Source organism: Ciona robusta, chromosome 4 (genome assembly GCF_009617815.1).
Source record: "Ciona robusta chromosome 4, ASM961781v2".
Lineage (NCBI taxonomy): Eukaryota > Metazoa > Chordata > Ascidiacea > Phlebobranchia > Cionidae > Ciona > Ciona robusta.
Window position 1 is genome coordinate 992546 of NC_143238.1, and position 27450 is coordinate 1019995.

At 33.8% G+C, this 27450-nt stretch overlaps 1 protein-coding gene across 2 annotated transcripts; it reads left to right on the plus strand.

The window, feature by feature from the left end:
• Window positions 1-85: 85 nt before the first annotated feature.
• On the plus strand, window positions 86-27442 carry LOC149736345 (protein unc-80 homolog). Of its 2 annotated transcripts, XM_089876673.1 has the most exons (66): window positions 86-268; window positions 575-614; window positions 1067-1208; window positions 1857-1905; window positions 2242-2398; window positions 2890-3100; window positions 3353-3496; window positions 3587-3763; window positions 3873-3994; window positions 4682-4782; window positions 5150-5296; window positions 5358-5465; window positions 5527-5641; window positions 5985-6058; window positions 6123-6353; window positions 6839-6883; window positions 7130-7246; window positions 7308-7467; window positions 7863-8008; window positions 8403-8534; window positions 8824-8903; window positions 9130-9282; window positions 9781-9901; window positions 10270-10420; window positions 10756-10937; window positions 11068-11244; window positions 11304-11436; window positions 11685-11831; window positions 12084-12206; window positions 12325-12683; window positions 13085-13222; window positions 13351-13400; window positions 13486-13640; window positions 13917-14098; window positions 14343-14509; window positions 15016-15173; window positions 15387-15527; window positions 15905-16048; window positions 16319-16506; window positions 16678-16833; window positions 16996-17073; window positions 17310-17489; window positions 17650-17847; window positions 18295-18415; window positions 18608-18792; window positions 19174-19302; window positions 19525-19638; window positions 19961-20055; window positions 20389-20513; window positions 20702-20864; window positions 21168-21290; window positions 21512-21605; window positions 22112-22281; window positions 22513-22621; window positions 22868-22994; window positions 23474-23644; window positions 23939-24067; window positions 24121-24282; window positions 24583-24671; window positions 24728-24890; window positions 25293-25461; window positions 25655-25736; window positions 25952-26019; window positions 26292-26375; window positions 26948-27021; window positions 27078-27442. In XM_089876673.1, the coding sequence occupies exons 3-66, from the start codon at window positions 1111-1113 to the stop codon at window positions 27320-27322; spliced, it is 8886 nt and encodes a 2961-aa protein (XP_089732799.1). In that variant the 5' UTR covers window positions 86-268; window positions 575-614; window positions 1067-1110; the 3' UTR covers window positions 27323-27442. The 2 variants fall into 2 exon arrangements, with proteins under 2 accessions (XP_089732799.1, XP_089732798.1); XM_089876672.1 differs by lacking the exon at window positions 575-614 and having other exon boundaries at window positions 113-268.
• The last annotated feature ends 8 nt before the right edge of the window (window positions 27443-27450 follow it).

A 27450-nucleotide genomic window follows, 5' to 3' on the forward strand; every position in this document is an offset into this window, starting at 1 on the left:
GTGTAGTTGTTTCTCGGCTTGCTATCGATTGCAACCAAACAGTAGACGTCCAGATGAAGCAACTAAGTGTGCAGACGTGATGTGTGCTTGGAGGAAAGAATTTCATTGATCGCTCTGCAGCGAGCGGTTTGCCTTGATCGACCCAGTTCAATGAAAATTAAATTAAGCACCTCTGCTACCGATCTCAAACGAAGTGTAACAAGCGTAGGTTTAGTATTACCAGAAAGGTCGCTCGGTTTGATTGGAAAAACATACTAGTTATACTAAGGTAAGTTAAACCTAATTTACCGTTTACTATTTATTAGTTTATTCGTTTATCTATAAGTGTGTAGACTTCCCCTTTTTGTCGTAAATGTAATGATATAAACTCTTTTTGCATGCTACCAGCATATAGTATTTATAACGTTTGTCCGCCTAAACTTATACTTTAATAGGAAACTCAGGGGGTGCATAAAAGTATGGTCTAAAACCTGTGTATATAGAAAATAAGTATTTAAATTTAGGAAACAGATCTAATTTGAGGAATTTGTGCATTGATTTGTAAAGTTACTTATAAGTTTGATTTTTGTCTCAGCGGCCTTTAGGGATAGCTAGCCTATACAGTGGAAACAAAGGTGGGGAGCGGTCTGTACCGTATATGCAGTATATTTTGGGGCTAATTATGCATACCGCTTCAAGTATAATATCAGCAAAAATTAGCTGCAAATATGCGAAGTATAGCAGTTTTATTGTTTTTGCATAATATTCTATATGGTTTATAAATATCACCGAAATATAGGAATGCCTATTTTGCCATACGATAAAAAGTGTGTTGCCAATTTCTATATACCGCAAAGTGCAATTAGAGCACAGCAAGCAACTGCAGAGTAAAGCAATTTTTAGCGGTTATATTGATTTGTTGCCGCTCTGGATAGCAAAGTAAGCAAAGGTGAATGGCCGGAGTGAAGGTTTCTGATAAAAAATAAACACATTTTCTAACAATTTATCAACGAATAGCGAATTATAGAAATATGTTCTTTGGTTTTCCATAAGAAATCACTGTTGTATATTCACTGTTGTTTTGTAGAAGCGGCTGATAATTTTTATCAATCAAACGTCCTAAAGAAGGAAATGGAATTCAGAGCAGATTATACAAACATGGAACAACATGAGTCGAAACCTGATCGTACTCCGTTACCAATCCAGTCGTTTTTGTGGCGACAAACTGAGTAAGAAATCGATCAAAGCCGCACTTAAAATAATTGCGTCAGATGCCAGATGCATGGCAGACCTATATACACGCATACTTGTTTACCTCTCACGAATCTGTTTGTGCCAACAAGTATATTATGTTTTTTTTGCCGTTCTGGTTATATATAAACCTAAGCTTTATTGTATCCACGTTTCGTCTCAGATTATTATATAGTAGGGTGGGGGAAGATGGGACTCCTTTAGCACATAATATTTAAATATCCTGATCGTGTTTTAAACAATTAACAATGGTCTATAAGAGTCGGGAGGATATAGTTTTATAAATCTTTGAATGTTTTTTGTTTACTATTACATGGGATGAGAAAATAGGGTCAAAAGGTGTCCCATCTTCCCCCACCTTGCTGTAACTCTTACCCGAAAAGAAATTTTAAACACTTAACGTATTGTTTTCCATGCTCGTTTGATGCATCGAGTATGCACAGATTTTCCACACAAACTCGTAAATCTATAAAGAACCTAAGCATCTGCTGCAGTGCAAATGCCAGCACTATAAATGTATATAGCAGTTTATGTGCATTTTTAGTGGTGCGTTTATTGTACGTTAAGTGCTCCAAACTAACTTTTTTATTTATTACCCTTTAACTATTTTTATTTTTTAAATGCAGTCCGTTTCTTCGCCGAAAAATCGGGAAATTATACGAAGCTTCATGTGCGGTAAGCAAATATATTGTATGGCGGAAACAAAAAATATGAACTTTTACTCGTACACGAATAATTTAACACAATTAGATAAATTGAATTAGAAGAACGTAAATTTAATCATTATCGATTTTCGTTGCTGCAATCCTCAACGTTAATGGAGCTTTTTTGTTTGAAAACAAATATCTGTGGACGAATTTTCTAAAACTAAAATAATATACTTAGCAGCTTGTATGCGGGCACGAGGTGTATTAAATGCAGAAACCCTATTGCAATTTCGAGTTTTCCCGCAAAGTGAGGATAAATATATGACATTTATTTAGTAAAATCCGTTTTATATTCACATTTCAGTCTTTTGAGCATATATTAGTGGATAACAAGCTGCAAGGTTTACCACCTTCACTCAGCGGGGCAATCGGGAGCATTACTAGGTGGCAATTGATTGATATTTGCTTGCCACATGTCATGCACTGTGCCGCAATATTTCTCATCAATCGGAATAAATTAGGTGAGCAGAGTTTGCTAATTACACTGTGGCTGCTTTTCAAAATCGATATGGAAATCCGCTTTGCGTGTACGCCGCTTGTACACTACACCTGGCGAGGTGTTTACTGCAGTTACTGGATAGGATTTATGAAAAATTAATGCCAATTACAAACGTGTTGATTGGAAATAGGGAAGAATTATCCAGAATTTGAGATTTTAATGACGTGATTGACATGAATATTTAATCACGTGACCCCCGCGTGATCTACGTAAGAGACGTGAACTCGTGACGTTTACATGGAATGTACATTTGGCTGATTTGCAGACTAAGCAGTATTCGCCCTATGGTCCTCTTTTACAGGGCCAATTTGAAATGTTTTATAGAACACACTGTCTTGTTACGCCAGACCCCAACAGTAAAATTTGCATCGGAAATTACTAAAATCTATTTGATTAAACAAGACCAAACATGTACGGTTCTATTATACTATCTCGGCGTACTCTATTCCACAGGTCAAGCCGATAAACTGGGAGTGCCAGGAACAAAATTGCTTCACACTCTACATTGGATATTTCTTGAGTCGCAAAAGGCGTGTAGTGCTGGTGGAAAGTGCGGCGAAGAACAGTATAGTGTAACGTTCGGAAATGTACAACTGTTCATCTACCTTTTCGCTCCAATCATCAATAACATAAGGGAAACAGACCTCGTCTTTCGCCTTGACAGGTAACCTTATAAGTGGCATTAAATCAGATTAGATTTGCTGCAGAGTGAACAGACATGCTCGTCTTGTTATTTTGTATTCATCGCTATTGACAAAACCCCGGCTGGGTTTGTATCACTTTAGACATATTATTTTTTTTTGTTCTTCGTCTCCAATTAAAAAATACGTCGATATTTGAATATTGTTACTATTATGATCGAGATATTTGCAACGAGGAGCGATATCCACATCGATAAATTTAAATGTCCTTTTAGTGGCCAACTAATATGGAGATCAATGTGGAGCTATGAGCAACCTAATATACCAGCATTCTCACGAATTATTCCGTCGTTAAAGGTCAAAAATGAACCCGCTGAAAGTCGAACGCTTTTTCCGGGATGTGATATTCCAGGGATCAGGTAGATATTGCCTTTGTTAAGTTACATGAATGAATACATACGGTATACTAATACAAGTACAGCATACTCTAACACGCTTTTTCACTCGAGGTATGGGAAAATGGACGAAGCTAAAGAAAGGGTTCTTTTCTCTAGTGTATGTGACGTCGCTGTCGTGAATTGTTTGTTGTTTCAACGTTGGTCAGAAGACGGTATTTTATGGGGTATGACGTACATTTTAAAAAAGCTGCAAAAACTTCGAAAAGCTACAAATCTAACTCTTGGGAGGTGAGTTAACATACGAAAGGATGAACTTCCCACTGTAAAATAAATAATGTAGTATTGTCCACGCGCTTAACTGAACACTTTCATTTAAAAATTCAATTACTTCGCATAGGACTTCCCATAGAAGATGCGTCTCAATGAATGCTAAGAAGACGAGCATGCGTAAATACAGACCTCCGAGAAAGTTGTCACCGCAGCAAGAAATACCTGGATCAGAGTGTGACAGAACATCAAGTGAGAGATATATATTAAGCGATTCGCAAAAAAAAACGTGCCTGCTGTTTATGTTACTATTATATTTTGTACATGACGTATTACTCGTTAATCGTGTGACCACACGCAGTTAGTAAGACTGTAATTTTCCACAATCCTAAACACAACCATTGCATAAATGAACGACCGTATAATTGCGCGAATTTAAAATTGCGCAACATTTAGCAATTACTAATGTGCGCCGTTTAACTCGTATTTTGATTTGGTCATAATTTACACAATACAAAGCGACCGTAATAAAAAGAACTATAGATGCTTACTTTAGGGATAAGGTTTCTAGTACATAATCGTCTGTTAATCAAATTTGGTGCTACCACTATGGGCGCATTCTTTAAGGCACTACGATGGCTAGGAAACCTGTTGTCCGATTCATTAGTCATTCGAAACACACAAAATAAACAATCACAAAATTGTGTAAAAACTCTTAATCGGGAAACACTATAGTCTGAAAGGTTAATTTAAAAAATAAAATTTATTAATTTGTTTGTTTTTTTCTCCATCATTACACAAAATAATAAAATAAAATCATTAAAAATTGAAACATATGTGGGTAAAATGCATCTTAAAGTACAACGATTAAACCCAAATCATGTTAATAAACTTATTAATTCTTTAACTACAGATATAATTCAATGTCTTTAACAACAGGTAGCATTGCTAACATACGAGAAGCAAAGAAGGTGCACATGGCACCAGATGACCTGTCTCCTGATGAACCAAAAAGAACATCGTTGTTCGGAATTTTTCGGGTAAATATAAAAAGTACATAAACGCCTATTTAAAAGCGCCAGACATTCAGGAATGCTGACCCTGGTTGGTTCTTGGTTGGCTCTTGTTTAAAATGGCCTACCAAATATGGATCAATCCGTGGAAGCACACACTGCTCCTCATGGGTAATAATGTAAATTAGTTTCCTTTACCAAATCAAGTTATTATTAGGTGGTTGTCAAAATTGTGAGCCATACAAAAAGCATGTTTTTTACTCAGTAACTCTAAGTGGGCACTAGATGTGTGATTTTTCGAACCTGTGTTATAACGACTGTTGTTGCCCTGTCACACTTGGGTTGCCCCTTCACAATTATTAAGTGTTATTAATATAAAATGACACTTTTTCAGACTACAGCTGGAAACAAAAGTATGAGACATGTACTTGCTTCACCAATTCAAAAGAGAAAAAGTGCAATCAGGAAAATGGTGTCTTCTAATCGTAGAAGATCTGTCCCCACTTTTGCTACCAAGACATCCTTGAAAGCTCTGTTTTCAGTATGATTTAGTTAATTTATAAATTGTGGTTATTTTTTTATTTAAACTTGTTTAATCACAGGCTGCTGAAGAAGCAAAGGGTCCTAATATAATCACCATCAAACCTAAAGACATCTTAGGAGTTCCTTCAACCTCAATGCAAAGAAACTCAATTGGGTCAACATTAGAAGTATATACAAATGTTGCACTATTTATTTCATCTTTAATAACATTCTGACAACATTTTTTAGGTTCAAAAATCCACATCATCTTTAAGAGATGTAGACATGAGTATTGGGTTAAGTCAAACCAATTCAAAGGAGCTCTTTGAGGGAAAAACAGTTTGCGCTGATGTGCTAGATGAAGGTATGAAATTATTTTTTGTATAAACAAAAACCTACAATAATGCAGAAAAGATTTATTTTGATGATAGTTTGTTTTAATTGTCAAGACTCCAAACAGATTGTAATTCAAATTAAAGAGTATTTTAACCAACTCAGGTTCTAACATGTTTTACAACCTTACTACTTGTTTAACAAAGTAATTTTACAAAGGTAAAACTATTGGACCTAGTTTAGCAATATACTTTCAGTCCATGGGTCCCACAAACACTCTGGTAGCAGTTTTGGGGTTTTAAGCGTTAAATATTCCCATAAATATGTGTTTTTTGGTGATATTTTAGTTTGTTTTAATTTTATCAAATGACCAGGTAAAACCACAAATGGTAAGTTGACGCCTAAAGAAGAAACCAATAACCAGAATGGAATTAGCAGATCGGATACGGTATGTCAACCAAACATGCAACAATATTCTTGCCAGCATTTAGTCAACTTTTTCCAATATTCAGGTAAAACAAAGCAGGCGATGGACATCCGATACTTGTTTGGCTTATGTTCCACCTACACTGAATAAGAACACCTCTGAATACGATAATGAAGATGGATGTCTTCGGGTTGAAGTCCTTTTATCTGTGGTGAATTCTGTCATTTCAAAAGGACCCGGTCTTCGAGTTATAGATGTTTGTTTGCAAGTTTTGGAGCATGTTGTACAAATGAAGATGCTACCTGAAGAGGAAGATGTAATTTCACTTTATCTACATTTCATTGTTTAGAAAATGATAAAGCATGTGTAACAAACTTGTCAAATAGGATTTTTTGGGCTTTTATTATACATAGGTCTTTAGTTTCATTAAGTTGTTGCAACGTTCCTTTATCCTCGTGTGGCCGGAAAACGACAGTTGTTATTACACGGGTTTAACACCTCGTGCCAGCTTACGAGTTACCATGTATGTTACTTTGTGGGTGTTTATTTTTTTGGGGATTTTTTTATGTATGGCTGATAATTTGGACAACCCATTAGTGACCACTGGGTTGGAGCAATTGTTGTTAAGTGTCTTGCCCTAGGACAAATACACCCATAATGGTAGCAGTGACGAGCCTTGAACCCATTACCTATTGGTTACAGGCAGGCGCGTTAACCACTATGCCACGGCGCCGGGTCATGTAATGTCTTATGTCCTTGAACTAGGTTGGTTGTTTTTAATATTTATTTTATAATTAACAGAGTAACATCGCTGAAGATGACTTGAAGATAGACTATAAGCATCAGGTATACAACACAATGTTTGTTATATCAATATAGTAATATAAAATAACATTTTAGTAAGTTATATAAAGTGCTGTTGCCAAACATATTATCAATCTAAAACGATTTTACCATGATGCAGCTAATATAAAAGCATGTTTATAGTGTAAAAAACCACTGTGGAAAGAGCTTTTTAAAATTCATTTTAGCATGTTTACATATGAATTTTAACTGCCAATATGTTTAACTGATATTCAAATCTATTTAAAGAACACCATCGGTGTATTCCTACGAGTTCTTTATTCATTGATCAAGCTTGTTGGTTGCTCCAATGGTTGCCACCGATCTGGACACAGAAGTGCTGCTGCTGATAGAATTAGAGCCACGGTATGGTTTCTCTTACTGATTTAATAAAAATAAAAAAACTTCTCAATTGATGTTTTTTCAGACACAAGCAATGATGGGTGACATATTTGCAAACCACAGAAAGTATTTTCGAGTTTTTATCAAAAATGTTGTAAAAACCAACACAGTTGCTGAAATCATGGACTTTCTTCATCCTTTGTTAGCATACTGCAACATTGATATTAACACATGCGATGTACTTGGTAAGCTAATACTACATTACAATTTTTTACTTCAGGTTACAGAAAGCTACATTTGGTTAATGAATAGCATTGATAATCATTTGCTTTTAATTTTTGTATGTCTTAATAATACGCTTCGAATGTTGTTTTAAAAGATCTCTTTGATCTTATGTATATAGGTTTATTATTTTCACAGAATAGACTAGAAGTTGTTAAACTTTACAAGTTACGCCCAGTTCTAACACAAAACCTACATCCTACCTTTCGTCGCAGGAGGCGACGTTTAGTTTTTGGAAAGTAATATCTAGTGTCCCCTGATAAACCATACCTCCTATTTTAACAAATTGTTCAATGGGTATAAAATGTTTAAAGGTAAGGCATATTGAATATTTAGTTACTATACATCACTTATTTAGACATCAATGGAGAACAAATAAATCATGATGCAGAATCAAAGAACAATCTGCATAATATGATCGTTAAAGTGGTGTTTGGTGATCTGATGAGAAAACTCTTGGACAGCAAACTGTTTCAAGATAATTTTACAAAACAAACTAATAGGGTATGTTGAAGATATTTCATGTGAACAATTTCAGTTTAACTTTCTTAGACTTTATATGCAGATTTATAGTATGCTACTTGAAAGCTATGTAAAAATTGAATATGACATAGAGGTCCTAATTTTCAAATTGGTCTTAGATAGTGATTATACCTACATGTAAAACTTTAGTTATTTAAGAACTTTCTATGTTTTATAGCAAAGCATCATAAATCTTACTTACATTTTATTTGAACCGATAAAATTTATGTTTCAATGGAATCAGTATTAGATTTTATTTGAAAGTTATGCATATTTTTAAATTAACATCATTACAATAATTTTCACTGTTTCATTCAAACACTAAGGTATTTCTATTTTTTGTTTTCTTTTTTATATTTCTATTTGTATGCAACAGAAATTATATGATGAAGTTCGTCACTTTGTGCAATTTGTTCGTCTTAAGAATCCTTCAACATTCAATCAAGTTCTCCTTAGCACAATGTTGTTGCCATTAAGAAAGAGAAAAGCTTGGATAAAAGACCAAAAGGTGGTGTTTTTCAAAGTTTTTTGATATTCTACTGACAAATAGGATTCGTTTCCGGATATATCTTTGTAAGTGATGTGCTCTTGTAATAGAGTTTGGCGGCCAACCTAGTTGTCATTAATAGGTTGTCCAAATTGTCCGCCATTATAAAATAAGCGAAAAAACATTACGTAACCTGTAAAGTTGTGGTAATGCTCAAGCTGGCAGAAGGTGTATGAAACATGTGTTACAATAACTGTCATTGCCACACCAGGGAAAGATAAATAATGATTTTATTCATTTATTGTTTCAGACATTAAATGAGAAAGAAACTAAACAAACTTCCACAACTCCCGATCCAAGCTCTGTGCCGATGTCACGAAAAATGCAAAGGTTGTTTTATATAAAATGTTTGTTTTATTATGCTGATGTGAAACATTTTTTTAGAGACAGGTTTTTGCATGGTTTTGATGACGAAATAAGCAGCAGTTATAGAGTGAAAAACTATTCATCTAGAAATGTACTTAGTTTATCCACATATATGCAAACACAAGGTGTATAAAGGCAACTTGTATAGTGAGCAGCAAAACACAGATCACCATTGAAATATATTTCACAGAAGAGGAGGTGTGGTGTTGCAATTAAGTCCAATAGCTTCTCGATCTTTTCCAACTGGAAGCATTCCTTCTAAACAAACATTTTTTCGAAAGTACAAAGAAAGTAGTCGACTGTCTTCAGCAGAGAGCTCATCATTACTTCCACGACTTTCAACGTATGTATTGTTTGTTACAGTAATTCCTGGATGTTAGCTGCAGCAGCTTTTTAATGGACACTCTTTTCCACATGTTTTATCCATCTGGTATTTGCTGCTGATTCCCTTCTCTTTGTTCTTTAGGGGACATGATCTTCGCTATCGTTTTCAAAAGGATAAATAAAATTATGTTATGTTAATTATTAGGTTTAGACTAAAAAATATTCTTCTAAATACATCACAAGTAAAGAATTAAATAACAGGAATCTATTGGTAGGATAACTGTCTGATTTATCTTGGACAGTAAACTGTTGCAGATCAATCAGATAATGAATAAAACAGTGATTATACTGACAATTATGAAACCTGTTACTTGAGAGTCTGTTTGGTTTATTATATTTTTACACCACAAAGCAGCTTCAGCTGGTTAAAAATGAATATTTTCTTAATAAACGAATTCTAATTTAGATTGCACTGTCTGTAGCAAAAATCTCTTTTTTTTATATTCTCTCTCATTAGATGTGACCATGTTGGAAACTCTTCAGATGAAGAGGAAGATGAAGATGATGTTTACAGAAATGCAAGAAGTGGATCTATATTTAAAATTCCAATCAAAAATCCATTTAAAAATAAATCTGGGGTAAGTGTTAATTGTTGTTACATCTTGCTTTTGGTAGATATTTGCATGCTGTGGAGTTTTTTGTATTGTTATACCAACTGTAGAAATAATATGTTTTTAATATCTATATACTCGAACACTGGATTGAACTGTATATTTACATAGTATTAGGGTAAAATGTTCCAGATCCCGGCCAATTCTTGCAGGTTCCTTGCTTTTTCAGAACAAAGTTAATATTGAACTGGTGGTTCTGGTTTAAAAATGGCTTTATAGTATTGGCCAGTGATGGCTTGCATAAAAGTACTGAATTCAACAATAAAACTTTATCTTTTAACAAAAGTAGAATTATTGGTTTTACATTTTACATTCTTGCCACTTCTAATTCATAGGAAAAATCTCCATATTCTCCAAGTGCAACTGATGAAAAAAGATTCTCAGAGTTCGTAAGCAATGATGGCAATGGAACAACACTTTTGTCCCGAATTATGATGAAAACAATGCAAAAGAAACAAGAAGCGGAATTTCAAAGCTCCGAAGCAGGTGAATCAATAAGCAGAGTACCTTCAAGATTATGTTATATTATTATATGAATAAGATATTACTTCTGGATTTGTAAATTAAGAAGTACTTCTTTTCACACTACCCTTTTGACAGTTTTTTTCAGGTCATCTTTATTCGTAAATAACTTTTGGCTCTTATTAATATCTGAAGTATTACCTAATGAGTAATGTCCTACTTTGTTCATCAAAGTAATAAACTAGGATTTTCGTATTATCTTGTTGTATAATTAGTAGTAAAAATACTCATGAATATAATACCAATAAGTCATAAATATATGAAAGCTAGGTTTAAATTTGTAATTTTACTTTTTTTAGGTTTAGCATCAATGGCACAAGAGTTAAATGAAAAATTAACTTTTCCTGAGGAAAAATTAAATGACTTTGTTATTGATACTGAAGATATATATATTGGTGTGTCCATCTTTGACTTCCTATTAGAGTGCTGTCCACCTGGTACAGTACCTGAACATACTGTTATTGGATCTGTTTTAGGACTGGTAAGTTGGGTTCGTTTGTAACCATTATTCTATATCCCATCTTTTCGTTCTATATTTTTTCGAAATTTTTCTCTGCAGTAATCCAAAGGATGAACAAAAAAGTTATTATTTAGGAAAAAATATGTTGCAGGAATCCTCTGTCTTATCAAGGGCAACTGTACTTTTACAATTAGCTTGTTTTATCAAACGTTGTTCTATTGGAGATTGGCCAAGCTTCATGCAAAACAAAGGCAAGCCAAGCAAGTTTATAGCCAAAAACGCAAAGTTTTATGTTGCAGCTGCAAAACAATTTTACAAATGGGGCGAGGTACTTGTTTTAATATGTAGTTTACTGATTAGTGTTATGAATAATTGTTTGTTACCCAGGCCATCTCAGAGTATTTGCAAAAAGTTGTTTCAGTTGACAATAACCCAAGTGTAGTGCTTGGCAACATAACAGATCCTGACGATCAAATGAAAAATCGGCATCAAGACTTTACTGAAGACTATTTGAAAGATGGTAAGAATATTAAAAACGGTTTTAGCTGGTCAATTGTGCACTTAAAAATTGTCAATGACTCTTTGGTAACCTTAAGGGTAGTAGTTTAAAAAAAATATTGGCAGTACAACTAATTCATACGAGGAAAAAGTAGGAAATTAATGGTTGGGAGCTCTTTGATTGGCTAGGGATAGGATGAGTCAGCTTTAAACTAATGGTTTTGAATTAACATACAACATTATCAATTTGTTATAATTTTGATTTTTCAGTCATGATCAATCCATCTGGAAAAGATTGCCCAACTCCATTGAAGATGGCAGCCACTAACTTGCTGCTTCAAATCACTGCTTTCCTTCGGGATGTCTATCCCAGATTGCCACAATATGATTATGATGAACAAGCTACAAGAGATAAAGGTAGTTGGTTTAATAATGTTGGCAAAGCAATCGTAAAACTTTTATTTGTTTGCACCACATTAATATATATTAAAAAAAGTAAATGGTTACTTAAACTAAACATAAAAATCCATATTTCTAAACTAATCAGGTAAATGCCTTGCTTATGTTCAAAAGTTTGCTCTAAAAGCGACCAAACCATTTTTGTCCACAAATATAAAACAAGCTTTGTTTAGGCTCCATATAAACCAATTAAAACAACTCAATTTTCAGATGGATGTTCACTTACTGCAACCCCACCATGCAAAAAAAGCATTAAATTTCAAAATCTTGTTGTATCCAATTGTACACATGGATCCACAGAAGAAAAAGTCAGACGTATTTCAATTTTACATGGTATGCTACAATTTATCTTTTTAAGTATAGAGAAAAATGCAATTGCTTTATAACATCAATTTAAGGCCATTGAGTACGTTTTTATCAGTTCAGGTTTTAGATATCACTCATTTTGCAGGAAACAGAGATTCTTCAAGTGAGAGTATTTCATCTAGAATAAGCCGCCAACAAACTCCTAACACTGCCAGTGAATCTCCTGTGAGAAACCGTTCATCTATTGCTGCAACGACCAGCAACACAAGCAACACATTGACTGTGCCCAACTCTAATGTGCTGTTTGGTGGCTCTTTCTCCCCATTCAGTAGTACTTACTCAATCGGAAGCACTAACTCTGTTGGTGACGGTATGTGCTCATCTGATCACATCTCTAGCCGGGACATAGCTCCAACAAGTTCCATTACATCTTGTTCAGTTTTGAATCTTACTAATAGTGGGCAAGGGTCTTCATCATGGATTGATAACCTTCCTTGGCTGAAGGTAATGTTGAATTCATGACCAATTATAAATCTGCCAGTTTAACTCAAAGGTTTTGTTGAAACCAGGTTATTCATATACTTTTAAAACTCAAACGTCTTAGAACTTTTTTTTGTTACATTGTTTTGCCTTTCTGCTCTACGATTCCAAAAATGGCGCCAGACGATAAAGTTTTGATGTATCTTTGGACAAGTCACTTTAGGGTCTCAAACCCAGTGGTCATTTACGGCCTTTGCACACGCCCACAAAGTTGCATATGCAGAAACTTGAACCATTAAATTGCGAAAAATTTAGACCTCCATATCATTTTAATTAGGTAACATTTAATATACATTTAAACAAGGATAAATAAGTAACTTTTATTCAATATTTTGCACCTTGAAATTTTAAAATTTTTATTTAAGGTCACAATGACTTTGGCTAACCAACACAACTTTATATGCGACCATTTGATCTTCTGTCATCCATACTGCCACAAAAGATTGCATAGATCTTGTACAAAACTGGTTGGTTCCTTGTATGATGCAATTGCTAAAAATCAGGTAAGTCAACATGATGAATAAAAATATTGTAGTAAGGGTTAATGGGTTTATTGGTTGGTATTTGCTCCTAACCTCTAACTGCTGCTCTTAAATTTCTGGTTTTAAACTGATGTTGAACTATGTGACAGAAAAGCACAGAATGTGGAGAGGAACCAAAACGATGCATTCCATTTTTGAGGTAAGCTGTTGTGGATGACATTAGATAACTAACTGTATGCATTTTTATGACAGAACATAACATGACTTACGTTGCTGTTTTCCAGTTATCTCAAAAGCCAAGCTTCTTGCTTAACCAAATCGCCGCTAGCAGTTTTGTTGAAATCAGTATCAATTTTAAGCAATGATACTCTAATTAACATACAAGCGTTAACATGGGAATTGTTACTCGATGGAAGCAAAGAAATAGTTGAAATTGCTGGTTTGTATAAAACATATATTTTAATTTTTTAGTATTATTCATTGGCATAAATTGTGTCTATTTTAGCTGCCACACTTTTGCAATGTTGCAACATATCTTTGCCTCAAAACATTTGCCACCTTTGTTCTTCAACATAGTTTAGGTTATCCAAAATAAACTGATAATCCAAGATAAACATGGTAATTGTTATTATTTATTACAAAGTTTTTTTAAACAAAACCGGAATGCTTTATAATTTACAGTGTTTATATACATTAACAGAATATTTCTACTTAGGTGCTTTATTTCTTTTATGTGCTATCAAAATACCACAAGAAGTTCACACAAGTATAATGATGGAGCTGACTAATACCAACACAACACAAAGACTTACTGCCATTAAGAAAATTGGTGTTTTGTGGGAATGTAGGAATGCAGTGTGGAGACATGCGGAAACAAAAGCTCGTGCTGTGTTTCGGGTAAATTAAAGAGAAAAACTTATTGATCACCGTTGTGTAATAGATATAGCGCATGTCCTGTTACTAGAAGAAACCAGGATAAAAGAGTCATGCTACTACCATTATTGATGTGGTATGTCCTTTGAGTATACACTTATTAATATGTTGTCTAACCTGTTGATCATGTAGAAAAATAAACCACAAACTTGTTACTGATTAGATTGTAACTGTACAAGCAATGCCATCATGCACATTGTTATTCCAGACTCATGCAACATCGTTGAACTGCACCCTCTCCATGGCTACACTGGGGTTAGAAGCAAGCAGCATACCAGACCCTCCATGGATGCCTCATATCATTGACATGGACAAAATACTTGCACAGAATAGCTCTTCTGTTCAGAGTGCTGCGTTCTTGGCAACAGACACACTGTAAGTTACATTGCTGGAAACTATTATGAAGGATTGTGAAATAAACAGTGCTGATTACTCTTATATAAAATAAATTTGCTCAATCATCCCCATGCAATTCGACGTTAAGACACATGTGTCCGATTAGTACTGTGCAAAAAAATTACCAACAATGGTATCAAAGTAACATACATGGTAACTCGTAAGCTGGTATGAGATGTTTGAACTTCATGTTATATTCGCAAGTTACCTTATATGCAACTCTGTGAATGAAATTTCTTTATGATTGACTGTTTTGACAAATTATTGGCGACTAATGGGTTAGACTAATTACTATTAATTGTTTTGCCTAAAGCCTATTAATTGTCTTGCCTTGAGCTTTTTTCTGGGAATGATCACTTTAACAATTGTGCTAAGCTGCTTGATCTAAGTTAAATATAACTATAACAACTTTAGCAGGGTTACTATGAACATGTTTGTACTTTAATTAACTTTCTCTATATTTGTAATGAACATTTAAATTTAAGATCACATTACAAAGAGAAACAACTTGAAAAACTTTTGCGCCTTGAAGATGAAAAACTTGCAAAAGCTCGCTGCAAGTTCCATCTCACTGATGTTCCTGTGGCACAAAGTATTTGCAATGAACTGAAGAAAAAAGCAGCAAATGAAGAACTGGAAGAAGGTTTGTTTTCATTTTAAATGTATAACTGCTATCAACTTAGCCAGGAGTATTCTTAAGCAGGGTATTTTTGCAGAAACCCTAATTGGTTGTTTAATTTTCAGTCATAAATAAAAAAAAGTATACCCTAGAAAATTTCTTACTTGGAAACATGTAACCTTTCAAGAGAATTTTAAACTTGTTATTCCTACACAAAGATTCAAACCTAATTTAAAGGTAATGAACAAGGATGTGCGAACAGACGACTCTCCTCCCGATTATTAAGTGTTGGGTCATCCTCATCAAATTCTGATCAAAGAAAAGAAGATAAACTTCCAAACAGAGCATCATCATTTTTTAAAAGCCAATTAAATGATGGTACCTAAGATTTTTATAGTAAAAATTTAAGATAACCTAGTTTTAAACATGGCACAGTTCTTTATAAAATTATTAAATCAAATATAACAAAAATTGAAAGTTTATGGCTGATAATTTGGACTAACCATTAGTGACCACCGGATTGGACCAATTACCGCGTATTGTCTTGCACAAGGACACATATGCCCACACTGGCAGTGGCGACGAGCCTTTAACTCATTGCCTCTGGTCTCATTTCTACAGTTTAGGATAATGGTAGAGATGTTTTCTGTGCTGAATTATAGTTTTTATTGGCATCTTTTTTTAAAACACATTGGTGAACTTTGACATGTTGTAAGCTAGTCAGTATATGTCTCTAATAAAACTCCAATATTTAGGTTCTCAAGATAACACAGCAAGAATACTTGAATACACTGCAAGTCTTCCAAATTACTCTGTGTTTCCATCATCACTGGCAGTTTGTATACCAGAAGTCATAAGAGCTATGGAGGATATAAGCACAACTAAAGATGATGAATCAGGTCTCATTACAGCTGCTTTGTCATCTTAGTAAAAAGTTTTATTTTGTAAACTCTTAACAGGTTTAATTCTAAACTGAGTATATTGATTATTTGCCACTGTGTTCAAAAATTCAGAATTTCAGAGCCTTTATAAAATTTAGTAACACCTGTTCACTCCTTTTGTAGTCAAACCATTTTGTTCATCGTTTACAAAAAATGATGTTAAATCTAGTTTAAACCTAAACCTTCCTTTTTCTTTATCTTTTTATTTCATTTTTGCAACCATCTCAGTTGGTGATGCCGCAAGATGTGTTGTCCTGACTTGCTTGAAGGAAGACCCTCATCTGTTTCTTCGTAACATCACTGAAAAACTTGGTGATAAGAAAAGTCGGTTTAGCTCAATGTGGTTTTTAAAGAAACTGTCTCATCTTGTGCAATATTTGTCTCCAAATGTTGCTCATGTGATTTTAAGTAATTTGGTAAGTGGATCATAAGGGTGAGGATACACCAAGATACATTCATTTATTCATTCATTCAAATATATCTAGATTAATAAACCAGTACTAAAATAATACTTCCCCCTATAATAATAGTATGTTATACTTAACTAACTATTACAACAGTATTATTAAGACAATTTTTTCCTCCAGATTGAAGTAATACTGCAACAAAATCGTTTTACACCAACTGGAAGTCCAATTATCACTCAATGTCTTCTTGCTATTACCAACATTTTACCATTTGCTGAAGCAATTGATTTGAAAACATTAAAATTAGCTTTGCGTAAAGAGCAAATAGACACACAGGTAGGATTAAGCATTTTTGCTTTAACAACAACAATTGCAGCTTTGTGCTGTAATAGATTTCATTATACATCATGTTATATACAAGCCTGTGGCCTAAATAGAAAAGCTGCTAACTTTTATGTAAAAATGTTAATTTTATGTTCAAGTCTAAAACATATTTAGGTTCTTGTTACGGCTGGCTTACCAGGAACCAAGAAAATTACAATATGGAATCAAGGTGACTACTACATGCCCAACCAGGTAAATTAAATATAGTTTCTAGATTTTATGTTTTTAAAAGACAATAACTGTTTAGTAAAAAGCAATGTTGAAAAGCTTCGTTTTTACTGACTAAAAAAAAATTGTTTTTAATTCAATGATTAAACTAATTACTATAGCAAAAAGTTCAATTAAAACATAATTTATTGTTGATAAAAAGATGATTTTATTTGAAACTAGCAATATTCCAGTAGTATTGATTAACAAAGCATGTTTAGGTTGATGTTACTGATAACACAACATTTGAAGTTGTTCTTCGAGAAGCTTTGGCATTGGTTGATGTGTCGGAAAGTGAAAACAGGTTTTACCAACTTTTAGATCCAAGAGAAAATGAAATTCTCTGCAGGCATTGCTATGTAAGAGATTTCTATCCATTTCGGAAATCTGTATATCCACAGGTAGGTATTCTTTGATTAACTAAAATATGAAGTAACAGAACACAAATTTTATTTATTTTCAAATATCGACAAAAAGTGAACGCAGTAGCACGCCATGCTATGAATAAATAAAGCAGAGCTTGTACAACTAAACAGTTACGAAATTTATCTTTATTCATAGTTAACCTTGGTAAGAATGGAGCAAAATGAAAGTACACCAATAATGGCAAGCAAAGTGGTTCATCTGAAGCTTGCTGAGATATCCAAGTTATGTTTATCACTGACTGCACTGCGTAGTCAACGAAACCCAGTAGATAGAGAACTAAATGCAACCTTTGTGCAGGATGAGTTGAAAAAGTTGTGGTCTTTTCCCAAGAAGGTAGTAGTGACAATATAAATAAATTACTTACTGAAAATGGTTTTATAACTTACATAGGTTTTGATTGTTCAATTGTCTGCTAAAGTAATTGCATGTTCCAAAAATTTAATAAAAGTTGGATACATCTTAATTGTGGGCAAGACTTCATAGATCAACTATAATCATGTTGTTAATTTGGCGTTTTAGGGAATTGAAACTGTTAGATTTCAATATCTGGAAAAGTTCATATGGTGCCCTGAGTGTCGGGGTGATAGTCCAACTCTTGTCCATATCTCAGGTCCCCTGGTCTACCTCACCGTATTTCCTGAATAATTAAAATAAAATAATAACTTTTGTGATCTTTATGTTATATTTTTTTCTCTGCTTATCTGTTCCAAAATGTAAAATTATTTTTCATATACCCAAAAAGATCATAAGATACTAGTGTTTTTATATTTCACATTACAGGCAATGGATGCTGAATTTTTCCTGTTTGATACGGAGTATGGGGAAGTCATTAAACATCTGGATATTATACAAAAGTGTTACTGGATTGACTTAGTGCGAACCATCTTATTATCTCTACCAAGTGAGTAACCATGAAAAAAATCTCTGCTATAATATCCCATAGACCAGTGCATCCCAATGTTTTTACAAACACTGCTGATTTTTGTTATCGCTTTAACCTACTTTTTAAAACCTATCCATTCATACTTTTAAATCCGCTTATTATTTTTGTTAAATCGTGTATAGAACTAAATCCACATTTAATATTTTATAGGAGAATACCCTTGGAACGATGACTTGATATATTTGATGCATGTGCTAAGTAGTGCTCTTGTTATACACTGTGAAGCTGCCCCACTACTGCGTAAATACACAGCCTCTATTATTGATATTGTGGTTTACTTTAGCCACAGTTTCACACTGCAAGGATATAGTCTTATACTACCTACAATGCTAAGAGTGAGTTTGGTCATCTATATTTCTGTGTTTACCTATTAAAAGATATTTTTCGATTTAATGCTTACTAGTGTTAACTACAATATATGTTGCATTTATTTGGTTTCACTTAAAACCACCTGTTCGTTTTTAAATTTTAAATCTTCTGTTTTTATTTCAATCCTTTGTAATGGAATCTGCTATCCTTGTGTTACTCACAGTACCAAGCACCCTGCACAATGCACTAGGCCAAACTAGATCAAATTAAAATCGTATTACGCATATAGTTTTGTTAATGTATCACATAGACAGAGGTAAGCAAGTTGGATGTTACATATACTTCTTAAATAGCACTGTCATACAGTTCTACCGTTCTTGTTATATAAACATTATACATTTCTCTAGGTGTACAGCAAGCATTACAGCAACAAAAGTGTTCGAAGTTGTCTCGAGCTTGTTTTTAAGCAGATGTACCAAGTACATAGGAAACCATTTCTTCTTCAGTTGTTTGCATGTGCTGCTCCTTTATTATCTGTAAGTTATTTATCAGCGTTGCAACTAACACATACATTCATGTTGCATTAGAACCAACATACATAATGATGGTGAACATGCGTTGACTAATGTATTTTAAATTAAATGGGATCACTCGACGAGGACTATCTACAAATTAGTTTTGTGTTAGATGTTATCTATTTCCTTTGAATTTTTCATAATGAATGAAGTGTTGATTTTATATTCATGTTGCATATTTAGGAATACAACTGGCTCAAAGTGGTGGATTGTAATGATCAAGACCAAGTATCTCATCACAACTTTTTTCAAGTTCTTCTTGCATTAGAAAACCCCGAACAAATTGATGATTTACAAGTAATAAACCCCAAATATGTGTTAGGAATTTACTATTTAAAAAGTATTTACTTGTGCAGTCCTAATTCATTGATGGTTTAAGATATTTGTCTCTATGTGTTAAATCGCATATATATTTAAATTATCTATGTTTAAGGGTATATAGAAATTCACTGCATCATCGGCTAATGCCAGTAGTTTGCCACAGAAAAGTTATACTGTATGGCATGGCAAAGATTTGCGATGCGACTGAAATAAATATACGCTTCAGTGGCATATTTAGATTCTGGGGCATTTACGTGAAATTTTTTAATTCTAAATATGAAAATTATATTTTTCGCAGGTAATGAGTTTGGTCCAAGCATCGAAACCGCTTAAACCAGTGGACGAATGTTTGAACTCAGAGGATGACACAATCTGCTTTATTGATTATTTCAGGTAAAGAAATTTATACCTTTTCTACGAGTGAACTAAGTTATTTAAAAACAAGGGAAATATTTGCAAAATCCTTATCTCAGTTATAATGTGGAATACGTGATAAAGTAAAATTTAACTGCAACTATAACATGCATACATATGCACACCTACGCTCATGGCTTTATATGTGGTATAAATAAAATAAGACTTGAGTAATGTCAAATCTAGTGTCTCCAATCCAGGAAAGGTTAGGAAAAAAATGATGTTAACATGACTCTTGTTTTTCTACTATTGTATTTTATAATTTCACTTCCGAATACTTATATTTCTAAACACTTTTTTTTGTATTTTTAGACTTTGCATCACTGTAATTGCTTACCAACCTGAAAACAGCCGAACACTTGAAATGTTAATTGTATTAAACAGCATACTGCCTTGCTATTACCAACATATTCAAAATACTTTCAGTCCAGTTGCAGGTAATTAGTAAAGTATGTATTTGAATTGTAATTGACTTTGCAATACAATAATGCTGGCTTTGTGGCACAATGGTTAGGGTAGTACAATAAATGTACATGAAGGTGTATGTTTTGCTACCGCAAAAAATAGGTCACATAAATTTAATTTGCACATAAATTCAAAAAATACTTTATTTTAATGCCTTTAGAGCGGGCACAAATATTTGAAATAGCCGTTTGTATTCGATCACTGCTTGCAAGTGTTGAAGCTCTTACCAGAACATTAAACTGCACCTCACAACAACAGCAACAGTTTAAAGTTATCTATAGACAAGCAAGTGAACAAAACTTGGTTCAACAGCCGCAAGAAAGGTTGGTTATATATTAAATATTTTGATTTTAAATATCTAGAGTAGGTAGAGAATGCCTCATGACCAGAGGATCCCAGGTTAAATGCTTGGTGTTGCTAATATTGTGGGTATGTTCGTGGGCAAGATATCTTACAGTAATTGTTTAATCTATTGGTCAGCAACAAGTTGTCCAAATTTCCATAATACAGAAATGTGGAAATTAAGATAAATTAGTAACACTTATTCATTCAAACTTCCAAATGTTGGAAAAATCCTGGAAACAGTCACAATGTAATAAAAGCAACTTAATAATAAATTTTGACAGTGTTATGGCAGATGAGGAAAATGAAACATCCACAGAAAAGAATCAACCAACTGAAGAATTCATCGCACAACGAGATGTAATGTTGCAACTTTGTACAACGTTTTACACTCGATCTAAACTAAGGTATCTAATTTTTAAATTAAAATGAATGAATACTCATTTTTCCGCATCTGTTTGTGTTTGATATAAAATCAAATTTTCCTTTTGCTTGAACAAAATAAGCATTTTGCTATATGTTATATAATTAATTGTTGGTACCCTTTTAGGCATAAATATAAAATAAAATGAAAGCAAGGGTAAATAGTTGATTCATAATTATATACAGTATACTACTTTTATCTCAGGATGCAAAAGTTGAAGAGATGTACACAAACTGATGAACTACTTAATACCAAGTCTCATCTAAGGATTGCTGATATTGCACATTCACTGCTGAAGGTAAACTAAATGAGGCTCAATTTATGTTCCAAGTAGTTTGGGTTTATGTTGCCATTAAAGTTAGTGTAGTAATTAAAACCTGGAAATTGATTTTTTGCTTGCCCCCTTATAGGGTAATATTATAACATAAGATACATTATTTTAAGTCTAGTATATTTTTGATGTGGACAAGATTTTATTGTTTATATTGTAAATTTACTCCGTATCTGGTTGATTTGCATGTCATCAACATTTCACCCATTGTTCTTGTTTTTTCAAAGCGTTATGACCCCTTCATCTTTCCTCTTCTCTTATCAATCTTTGTCTGGATAATGTTTTTGTAAATATTTTTTATTTCCTTTTTGGACCGGATAATCCAAAATATTTTGTAATTTGTTTTATACCACTCTTTTTTAACAACTGTTGTTTTGTGACTATCTCTTGGCTTTTCCTTTAAAACATTTCTAAATCTTTGAAGCCGTAATCAAACAACAAATTAAGTTTTTATTATTATTAACTTTTTTCAGCTGTTAACTGATGAAACAGTCCCTACAGTAAGCACAGGGTTAGCAAGTTATGTACAACATATGTTGCCAGTTGTGGACTGGTCAGTTGAAGCAATAAGACCAGCACTGTTCCTTGTATTAAAAAGACTTGACCGTTTCTTTGGAAAAATAAGCAAAGTTTATACTTTAAGGTAAAAGTATCGCTATGTTAATATTTCTTGTCACTGGGCCAGGTTATTATTGGGAAAAAATAATAGATTGTTACTATTTTTGTAATAATGCTTTAAATACAGTGTATGAAGACGGTCTAAAGGTTTTTTAAAAACATGTAACTAAAGCTTTTTTTAAGTCTACTAAAGACTATATTAGCTAAGATCTAATAATGTAAAACTAGTATTAAACTATTGCATTTCAATATCCAGGAGTGGCTTGGATTGGCGCACAGTCTCACCAATAGTCAGTGGATTATGTCAGTTGTTATCTCGACAACCTGCAGTTGCTCATGTTCCCCATCTAAAATCACTTGTTGCTGTAAGAAAAAAAATCTTTTTATTTTTACCTAATTTGGTTTTTACACAATTATAAGCCTAAATTTTAAAGCCGTTAAATTAAACATGACATAGAAATGATAATTCAGAACATACAATAAAACCCATTAATTTTAAGCCTACAAAATAAAAGACCGTTGCTACTGACTTAGGTTCTACCAATTAAGGTCCAAGAATTTTTAGTTGTACATGGTCATATTACACGTTAATGTGTTTACATATTCTGTAGTTTAGTGCAGCTGCACAAGCGGGTGAAAGTTCATGTGCCACGTTGACTGATCCAACTATAACATGTCAATGCAACGCTAAATTAAACATCTCACCAACTCTCACAACAAATATTGTCAACTTGATGGGTAAATAAAATATTTACTTATTAATTATTTATCATTTAACTACATGTAAATATGTTTTTAACTGTAAGCGTTTTTAACAACTGTTGTTTTGTTGCTTTATCCTGTCTTTTCGTTTAAAATATTTTAAAATCTTTAGTACCATTACCAAATAGAGTAGACAAATACAGTTTAATATTTTATGAGTAAAAAGATAATATTATGAGTAAACAAATGTGAATACTCTTTATGATAGAAACGAATATGAGTTTTAACTGTGTTTACAAACGTTCAGTGCATATGGTGTGTATATACCGTAAAGTACTAATTTTTCTGAGTAAAAAATAATTATACATTGGCTTTATGTCTGTGTTTTACCAAGACAAAACAGTTTAAAAACTGTAATATGGACACTTGTCTTTAAGTGTTTTTCAACTCAAAATTTCCATTTAAAAAAATGTTATGTTTGTGGTACATGAAATATTAATCAAACAATATTTTAGTTTATCAGATCCAAGGTTTATCTGACGCAACAAATTTGGAATCTCTCATTCGACCACTGTTGACATCAGAGAAAAATGAAATTCTTTTTCTCAATCTCATCATACCAATATGTCTGTGCGCTGCAGCCGATTCCAATGTGGTGACTAGATTGAATAAGACACAGATACAAGGTAAGTGATGGCCCTTGGCAGTTATTGTTTGGTAAATAACAAAATAGAGCCAAATATTAGGTATGAATGATTGTCACTTAATTATCCTCACTTGACGAGCTGCTCAGGGAAATCCTTGTAAAGGCACAGCGTGTATGTAAACGTTCCATGATATGTTACCAACTCTTTATTTATCTTTTTATTCATTTATTTCAATTATCCAGCCCTGATACCAACACCATACCACAACTTTGCTAGATTCATAAAATTGACCATTAACACAAGGCAAATTTAACTTATCTTTACAATACATAGGTGGATGGAAGCGACAGATTGATCAAAGTGATGTCATGTTTATAATAGATTTGTGTCTAAACACGTTACGTGGAAGTAGTAACCCAGGAAAACCAAAACTTCGGCAACTGTTTACTGGCACGTCTCCACGTAAGAAAATTTTTGTTTAATTTTAAGTTTTAAACTAAAAACAAACCGTTTAGTTCCATCTCGACAAAAGTTCTTAAGCTACCATGTAGCATGGCTTACATTACGAGTAGCAATTGCTTGTTTCCAAAACCAACTGCAGACGAAGTGGTATAGCATCGCTTATTCTGTAAAAGAAATTGTAACAAGCAATGACGGGAACTTAAGAGACGATAAAGGTAAATATATTGGGATGTTTCTGTCCTATACAGTTGGAGAGGGAAAGATGGGACACCTTTTCATTCTATTTTATCGTCCCATTTGGTAGTAAACGATGAGCATTTAAAGAAATATAAAACAGTATCGTCACGACTTCAGTTGACCGTTGGTACTTGTATAAAATACGATTAAATTTAGGATATTTGGATATTATGTCCTTATGGTGTCCCATCTTTCCCCACAGAACTATATTCTGGAAACTTTTTTGCTGACAGTTTCAACAGCATATATTAGTATTTTAACAACTTATTCATATTCAGGTTCTTCCTCAATGATAGCATTTCTTCTGTTTTCCATCCGTTTTAAGACACCTTTGATTCTATACCTTCGTCCGTTCATTGAACAGAAGGTACAATAGCCAATATAACAGCACTGCTGATCAGTTTCATAAACCGGTTATTGCAGGTTGATACAATCAAAGTAAAGACACCAGAGGAGGTCGAACGTAGGAACGCCATACAGAATATATTAGCTGATCCTCACCCTGGTCTGTACCCCTTGTCTTCGTTTGTACAAGACATCGTCGTTGAAATACGTGAAGTGAAGCGCCGTCTACAATGCGGAAAACGTAAGTAGAAAACCTGTTTTGGAGAAACATTTTGCTTATGTCTCATTGCATTTGATAATATAGTAGGATGGGGGAAGACGGAACACCTTTAGCACATAAAATCCAGATATCCTAATGGAGTTTTAAACAATTAACAACTTTCTATGAGAGTCGGGAGGATACGGTTTTATAATTCATTAAAAGTTCTTTGTTTACTATCCAATGCGACGAGTAAAGAGAATAAAAAGGTGTCCCATCTCCCCCCGCCATACTATACGGAAAACGCAGTTGTCATTGTTGAGTTGCCAGGTTGGCAACCATGCAAAAACCACAGAGTTGCTTACTTGCTAACTACGTATTATACACGCTTACTCTATTTAAACATAATGTGCAATATAGTAACTTTTGTCATTCGACATTCAGTAAACACGACGCCCAACACTCCTAATATTGGATTACCTTTCCCATCTCGGACATTAAAACCCACCAAGGACCGTACGAGAGTTAACTCGTTCAGATTCGCTGTTTCTTCTGGATCACATAAAGTGCAAGTCGAAAAGGAGGAATCTGTAACACCAATAGTTGACACCCAGTAAGCAGTTGTTTAATTTAGGTTGAGGCAAGATGGAACACGTTTTCATTCTATTATCTCATCCTATTTGGTAGTAAGCAAAGAACATTCAAAGATTTATAAAACCGTATCCTTACGACTGCCATATATACTGACATTTTCACTAACTATTAGTTTGAGAAGAGTAGCAGACAATAATGTTATTACGTTCCAGGCGTACTTCGGGACAAAAGAAGTTTTCTAAAGGTCGAGATTCATGGAAGAAATTGAGTCGTGCGGCGACCGAAAGTTTCCATGTATGATAAGTGTTGTTTATTATACAGTAGGGTGGGGAAAATGAGACACAATTTCATTTCTTTTTTTTCGTCCTATTTAATAGTAAACAAAGAACATGCAAATAATTATAAAACTGTATTCTTAAGACTCCCACAGCCCGTTGTTAGTCGTTTAAAACTATACTTGATGTACTTCTCGAGGATGAATAAGTAACATTTATCCACATATTTTATAGAACCAATCGTCATCTGCAACTACGAGTATTGATGAGCAAGGATTTGGAAGTCGACATTCTTCTCTTAAGTAACTAATGTTTACTGTTTAGATATGTATAAATCATTTATTACTTAAAAAAAAACAATAAAAGTAAAGTTTATTTTTCCGAATATGCGACGCTGAGAAAATTATGAACGTTGCCGTTTTCGTGCCCGTTGCCGGTCTATACGTCATTATTTCTATATTTCAATCTTAGGGTTCTATATTTCAATATTTGTAAACACTCTTACATAGTACGCACTTAATCGTCGAAAAAAATTGTTTGGGCGTAATTTCGTTCACAGTATTATTTTTCATAGTACTTCAAGTCAAAAGTCCGGAGCGACAGCAGCTGCTGTCCCGAATATAAAAGTAGATCACTGTCAAAGTCCTGGGACGTCAAGGTAAGCCAGAATAATGCGACAATGATCAATGAATCTAACTTAATTGTCTTAGCATGGCGGTATACAGCGTATTATGAGGAAAGATGGGACACCTTTTCATTCTATTTATTCGTCCACTTTGGCGATAAACAAAAAACACTCAAGGAAACATAAAACCGTATCCTCGCAATTTCTATAGACCGTTGTTAATGGTTTGAAACACGACCAGGTTATTTGTATATTACAGTAGTGTGGGAAAAGATGGAACACCTTTTAACTTGATTTTCTCGTTCCCTTTAGTGTTAAAAAAACATTCAAATACTAATGAAACTATATCCTCACGACCCCGATAGACCGTTGTTAATTGTTTAAAACGCGATCAGGATATTTTTATATTATGTGCTAAAGGTGTCCCATCTTCCCCCACCCTGCTATAGCCCATTATTACCGCCCGGTTATGGGCATAATGGCCATCCAGTGCTGTCTCTGGCATATTGTTGGACGCATGGAAAACGTATGTGAGTCACGGCCTACTAGAGATATCTCTAGTAGGCCGTGTGTGAGTCGTATAAAAAACTACTTTTTTATTTCAGACATATCACGAAAGAAGCGAACAGAGAAGGATATTTTTATAAAACTCCATGCGCAAGTGGTGAATGTACTAAAGGTAAGTTCCATTGAAAAGGTTTAATAAGGTTTTGTTGCCAACACGTTATTACGCAGACACTCAAGCAAACACTTCTGCAAAGTTGGTTATTTGCGATGAAAACGTTAAAAAACCTAAGAGGGGGAAATCGTTTTACAAATCGAAGCACCAGCAGCAGGTATCTGAAACTAACAACCAGACAACAAAACAAGGCCAAGATTTTGACTTAGCCAGCTTTGAAAGAGCAAAACAAGCGCTCAGTAAAATGATCACCGCCACTTCGCCACCTGCAAGTCGAAGCCAATCTCCAGATCAAAGATAAAGAGAAGGTGGACAATACACAAACATGCCCTGGTTATAACTTGGTTACAATATAAGGGTTTGTTAGAACTGTCACATTTCCTTATTGTGTCAAAATAAAAAATAAAATATTAAAATACAACTTTGGCA